This window comes from Quercus suber, unplaced genomic scaffold, assembly GCF_002906115.3.
Source record: "Quercus suber isolate HL8 unplaced genomic scaffold, Cork oak 2.0 scaffold_182, whole genome shotgun sequence".
Classification (NCBI taxonomy): domain Eukaryota; kingdom Viridiplantae; phylum Streptophyta; class Magnoliopsida; order Fagales; family Fagaceae; genus Quercus; species Quercus suber.
Window position 1 is genome coordinate 76,646 of NW_027069640.1, and position 6,588 is coordinate 83,233.

The 6,588-nt window shown below is 33.8% G+C and overlaps 1 protein-coding gene across 1 annotated transcript; it reads right to left on the reverse strand.

Moving 5' to 3' along the window:
• Window positions 1-1,658: 1,658 nt before the first annotated feature.
• Window positions 1,659-4,135, reverse strand: LOC112023540 (cyclic nucleotide-gated ion channel 1). The gene is made up of 4 exons (XM_065778372.1): window positions 3,984-4,135; window positions 2,697-2,891; window positions 2,110-2,545; window positions 1,659-1,923 (listed from the first exon to the last, which is right to left on the reverse strand). The coding sequence occupies exons 2-4, from the start codon at window positions 2,726-2,728 to the stop codon at window positions 1,690-1,692; spliced, it is 702 nt and encodes a 233-aa protein (XP_065634444.1). The 5' UTR covers window positions 2,729-2,891; window positions 3,984-4,135; the 3' UTR covers window positions 1,659-1,689.
• Window positions 4,136-6,588: the final 2,453 nt, after the last annotated feature.

The following is a 6,588-nucleotide window of genomic DNA, read 5'->3' on the forward strand; positions in this document are numbered from 1 at the left end:
CACCACCATGATTTATTTTCTTTCCAATATCTCCACTACCTTCGCCAATTGCAGTCTGGAATTCCAAAAGTATTAGTCATGTTGCCCAAGACAATAAACAATTCACATCGCAATATGTTTAAACCAAATTGAAGCAATAACTTTCAGTTAATTGGTTAAAGGTGTTTTAACGCTGCCAAACAGATCAAAAGGTGTTTTCCAAATCAAAACCCCAAAAAAAAAAAAAAAAAAAAACTATGAACGTAGATATTAGAAAACAGGGAAAGGCTTAGTGATATCAAAATAAATCGAAAAATTGAGAAAACAAACATTTTCATGGAGAACCCAAAAGCCCGAAACAAAAAGGAATCAAAACCAAAATCAAATCTAAACCTTTCCAACAAAAAAACTCAATAAAAAGTAATATTTCATACCCAAATCTAAAAAAATAGAGAAAAACGTACCGGAGCCGGTTCTGACGATCTGATGGTGGCAGATATATAGCCTAACGGTGTTGATGCCCATAGATTTTTCTTTATGCTTGCACCAGTGCTCTAAGTTTGGCGAGGGAACGGAGAACTCTCTCTGCCTCTCTATTTCTCTGTCTCTCTTTTCTCTCTCTCCCCTTTCTCCGTGAAGAATCTTTCTTTTCTTTTCTTTTTTTGTGTTTTAAGCGGTTGGTTTCTTTTTATACCAAGAGGCTCCCAAACAGTGTTTTAACAAAGTGAATCTTTTTTTTTTTGGTTTTAAGCGTGGCAGATTTTAAAAGGCCAAATGTTGTAACGTGCGACTGTTTTGTTTGAAAGTTGTATACATGTCAGAACGTCCATAATTGTAGGTACTCACATTCTCTCAGCTTCGTCTATTATATATACTAGCGTTTAACCCGCGCAATGCGCAGGATCATTTTATGAGTTAGAAAAAAATCAACATAATATATTATACTTAATGTGATGGTAAAATATGGAAGGGGATGGATGGTTAGTTGTTTAGATAATGATGCTAATATGCAAGTGTTCTTCTAAAAGCCAAACATGACCTGGCATCAACACATAATCTAGAAAAAAATGTTAATTGAAATCTAATAAGTTATAACTAATTGGTTCAAGGTTTTTTTAAAGGTTGTGGATTCGAAAGAATATAGTTATTGAAGTATGAAATAAGTAGGAGAGAAACTTGGCTGATAAAATCAATCTTCAAAAGATTTTCCTCTTGTATTAAGAGTTGTCCTAACAACATGTATTTGAAACTTAATCTCTTCCCTTGGTATCTCTATCACATAGGATTAAAAATTCTTAAGTTAGCTAGCATTCATTATTCTTAGAACTGGTCCAATATTTTCCAACAGCTTCACTTTCAATCATCACAATCCAAAATTTGGCGGTATTTACAAAGGAGCTTGACAAATTACATTGAATTAAAACAGACATGTCTTTTCACAATTAGTTGGAGCCAAACAAACTAACCTTTAATGCAATATAATCGCAATCATGTTAAAATAGTCTTTGAAGGCAAGAGTTATGAAATAAAACTTGAACATAATTAAATCAACGGCTAAACTCGTATTCACCACCAACACCACTACAATTTTTTTGCATAGGTGAATCCAAATGTTCAAAGGTTCTACACATTCATTTTGTCACATTTTTAATCCATGGTACTAACAAAAACAGAAAATACCAAAAAAAAAAAAAAAAAAAAAAAAAAAAATCAAAATTTAATCAGACTTACATGGCTGGCAAGGATGTACAGAAAGAAATTGAATAAACCTCTAACCCATACAGCGGTTTTAGCGAACTTTCTGGCACTCCTCATAAGTTCCCTCCAGGATAGGTAGATTCGAAGAATTCTTGGCACATATTGAAAGAGAAGAATAGAGTTCATAAACTTTCTTGTATTCAAATATTTCGCGCCTCTCGCTGAAAAGATAACTGAAACAACCACCTGATAAGATAAAGGACAATGTTAATTTTAAAAATAAGATCATTATGAGTGTGAGCATAGCCAAATTTCTAAACATTAAGCATCTTATAATTCAATTGACATCTCATGATATTTCTAAGGAGATATTCAATAATCTTTTGTTCCCAACTATCAAATTATCGGAAAAAGTAAGTCTTCCTTATGTACCTGTGGGATGGGAAGAATAACGAGAATGTCAATCAAGAAATATGGCCAGAAATACCTCCTAGCTATTTTCCTAGCATCTTTAACTAACACAGGTTTTCCAAATTTCCGAGAGGCCTTGTCTATAAAACCAGTGCGAAATTGCAAAATCATATGAACTATGTGAATGATATCGGTCATCGATCTCAAAACAATAGCTGCGGCCCTCAACTTTTTGTCTAACCTAATGCACTTGTTATCTTCATTGGTCACAGGAATGTAAAAGAACAAAGGATCCAATGATACTGCAATTACACACGACACTACAAATATTTTGTTCCACCAAAGAAGGAATGAATCCCGTGGGTGAAGAATTTTCAGTAATGCCTTTTCCTGGGAATGTAATCCATTATTAGCCGGAAAGTGCTCCTCCTTAGTTTCTATCAGGCAATCCGGACTCCTACATAAAAACAGAAGAAAAAACAGTAATATATAACTCAAAGGCTCAAGCTCACAACTATTATTTATATATCAAGGTTCGAATCCCTTTTTCCCATTGTTATTATATATATATATATATATCTATCAAGAGGTGATGGAATGGAACTAACCTCCAACAAACGTAGTTTGGTGACTTATTCATAACTAGAGTTTATGTATGATACAGTGCAATCAGCTCTAAACCATTAGTAGGCCTGAATGAACTTCTTTATGCACCACAAACTTCGGAATATTGATACTAACTGGAGAGATTAGAGATGTAGATAGCAATTTTCATATATCCAAGTGCAAAATCGCCAGGTGAACTGAACACCATAAGACATTATCAAGAAGAAGAAAATTTCAGAAGCATTAGAATTAGTCAATCAGGAAAAATTGTCCAAGAAAAAAAAACTTATAACTAAATTAAATATATTGAAAATTACCAATCGTCTCAAAATCTCTAATACCATTATAAATTACCGATTATCCTAAAATTTTAAACTATTAGGAAATGATTAATTTTATCATTTAATCATAATTCTAATACAAACATATAAAATGAAACTGATAAAAGAGATGAAATTTTATGTAAATAGATTATAATATGCACTGTATGCAAATAGATAAAGTAGTGCCTAGCTTCACAAACTCAAGGAAGAAAAGAGGGCACACCATAGTGATGGTTGTAAACTTCAAGTTTGCAGCAATGGTGAAAATTTGTTCGATTTCTTTCATTAGTTTAGTATAGATGTCGATAAAGAGCTCATTGGCAGAGAGTTCAAGAGGATTTTAGTAAGAAATTTATTGTTCAAAATTATAAGAACGGGTATACATTAATTAACCTCCCGAAATAGTACAATTGGCTGAGAATTATATTTCATAAATTCATTCTATAAATTCCATGCCTACAGTGAGATATGATACCCAAAACTCCACCTTAATACGGTGAAGAAATACAGCTACGTTACAAGTCCATTGGTTATACCTATTATAGATCGATTAAACTCCAATATCTTTACCTATTAAAGAGAAGAAATATTACAAGACGATAAGACCATTGATTATATTCCTTTTTTTCCTTATATCAATTTAAATGTCTTGCTTCTATTTTTTGAGATGAATATCTCCACTATTTTAAAGATATCAGGCACAGTGAATTGAAAAGCTTTACAAAAAACAACTACGTAAAGAAACGCAATTTCCAACTTGTTGACTTCAATGAGTGCTAGACAGTTTACGCTCGTATGACCTTTCACTTTTCGTCCATCACTCACAATTACATAAATCAATTATATAAATCGGCAAATTATGACAAAAACAAACATTAAGAGTCGTCAATCACTCACAATTGCACAAATCAGCAAGTTGTGACAAAAGCAAACACTAGGAAAGAGAGAGGTGGTGTATCTGCTTACAGTGAAATTGAACCCTGTAGAGTGTAGAACAAAGTCCAGTGGGCGTTTTACAAGGTCAAGCAAGACGTACTGCAAGAGACACTGAGGATTTACAGAACAAAAGCGTGGAAAACGTTGAGTTGGGATAGGATTTTTAATATGTGAGGAAAATACAAAACAGTTGCAATTATTTCGGTTCTCATAATTTGTTAGTGAAGTACTGACAGTCACATTGATCATGTCTTTTTCCTAATACTAGCTGTCAAGCTATGAATGGCAGAGGAAGACTTTTTTTCCCGAGTCAATTTAGCCACCTAACCACACAACCAGAATTAAATTCTCAAGATAATGTTTGGTTGAGTCTAAAGATAGAAAAGTAGAAGGGTCGAAAAATATTAGAAGGATTAAAAAAAAAAAAAAAAAAAAAGGTAAGAGAGCATAAAATATTTGTAATTACATGCAACAACTCAAGAAACAAAAAATGAAAAAAGAAGTTTAGCCAAAAGTAATTGTAATTTGCTAATTGCTAACGAACTAAAATCTTAAATGATGATTGCCAATGACATGGAGGTCAAATGACTTTTTTTTTTTTTTTTTTGTTGCTTTTTTAATAGTGACAGTCACATGGAGATAACTCTCGAAATTTTTTCAATTTGTAGTAAAAATAATACTTAAAAGACGAAAATTTGATGCTTCTTTTCCTATACCTCTCCAACCAAAAAGAGTGAAATTTATTTTATTGAAAAATAGATACTTGAGACTTCAAACGGACACAGATTTGACTTAATTTGAGTTTGAAATAAGTGAGATATGATCTTTTGAAGATCACATAGTTATGTTGAATTTGAGAATCTCACTTAAGCGAGAATAAAATAAATTTCAGTTGAACAAAATAGCGGTGCGAAAAAATCCTCCTTTAATTAGAAAACAGTTTAGGCTCTATTTTAACCCCACTTTACACTTTAGATTAAGCACCTTATGCAAGACTTTTAGAGGCAAGAAATAAAGCTATACTTCAGCTAAAAAGATCTTACTTTTCGTTTCTTCATGATTCCATTCTGTGAGTACATAAGAGAGCATTCATGAGAAATACTTCTAGTTTGTACCCATAAACATGATCAAAAGGTTAAAACCACAATGTCTATCAAATCTTCAAGAAGCCTTAAGAGTAACTAAGAGATTGATTTGGCAATTGACGGATTGACTTGCAGCAATAAGTAACTTTGTGTTGGGTGCATGTGACACCCTTGGATTCCATCACACATATTTGTCAAAGCTCATTTATGAGCTTGTTCTAAAAGTCTTCAAAGCTAGCTTTCTCATTTATTGATGTTAGAAATACTAAAATCAATTGTATTGTATTTCATGACCAAAGTATATACACGGGTGCCTTTATATAGGAGGCATATGTGTGTAGTACAAGTAAATATGTGTGTAGTACAAGTAAATATGTGTGCTATACAAGTAAACTAACTGGGCCTAAAGCCCACAATATAAAACATGTTAACAGCCCCCCTCAAACTCAAGGTGGATGTGAGACCAACTTGAGGTTGTTAACCAAATCACGAAGGTGTCTCTTAGGTTGTGACTTGGTGAAGATATCAGCAAGTTGATCTTTGAAAGAGACTGAGAAGAGCTTGAGAGCACCATGGACAAGATGATAATGGATAAAATGATAATTAATCTCGATGTGTTTAGTCCGTTCGTGGAAGACATCATTGTGAGTAATATGAATGACACTTTGGTTGTCACAATAAAGAGAACTAGTAGAGGATATGGACATACCTAAATCCTTAAGAAGCCATCGTAACTAAAGGAGCTCAGATATGGTATCAGCAAGGGCACGATATTCTACTTTAATATTGGAGCGGGCCACAAAAGTTTGTTTCTTACTTTGCCAAGAAATCAAAAAAGAACCAAGGAGAAAGCAATAACCCATAGTGGACCTGCGATCAGTGGGATCTCCTACCCAATCAACATCAGAGAATGCATGGAGNCGTCCCCCCCCCCCCCCCCCCCCCCGAGGGTGTCAGATGCACATTAAGTTCAACTGGAGTGTCAATAGTCTTGCTGTCAGTAAGTCCAGCTCGAGACAAAATGTCAGATGCATACTTGGCTTGATTAATATAAAGACCATATGTGGAATGAGTGATTTCAAGACCCAAGAAATAGCTGAGATATCCAAAATCTTTCATCTCAAATTGCTAATTAAGAAAATCCTTGAGTTCTTGAATGCCACTGAGGTCATCACCAGTTATGATCATATCATTCAAATATAGGAGAAGCAAAATGATGCCTTTATCATTGCGACGAAGAAATAAGGCAGAATCATAAGGACAAGTAGTGTAACCCAAGCAAAAGATGGTGGATCTAAACTTGGCAAACCAAGCTCGTAGAGCTTATTTAAGGCCATAAAGTGCACGTTGAAGGTGAAAAACCTTGTTTGATTCAACAAAAAGACCATAAGTAGGTTGCATATAGACTTCTTCACTTAGATCCCCATTGAGGAAGGCATTTTTAACATCCATTTGAAACAGGTCTCATTTACTAGTAGTGACAACAGCTAAAAGGGCACAAATAGATGAGATACGTGCAACTGGAGTAAAGGTTTCTTCATAATCAATCT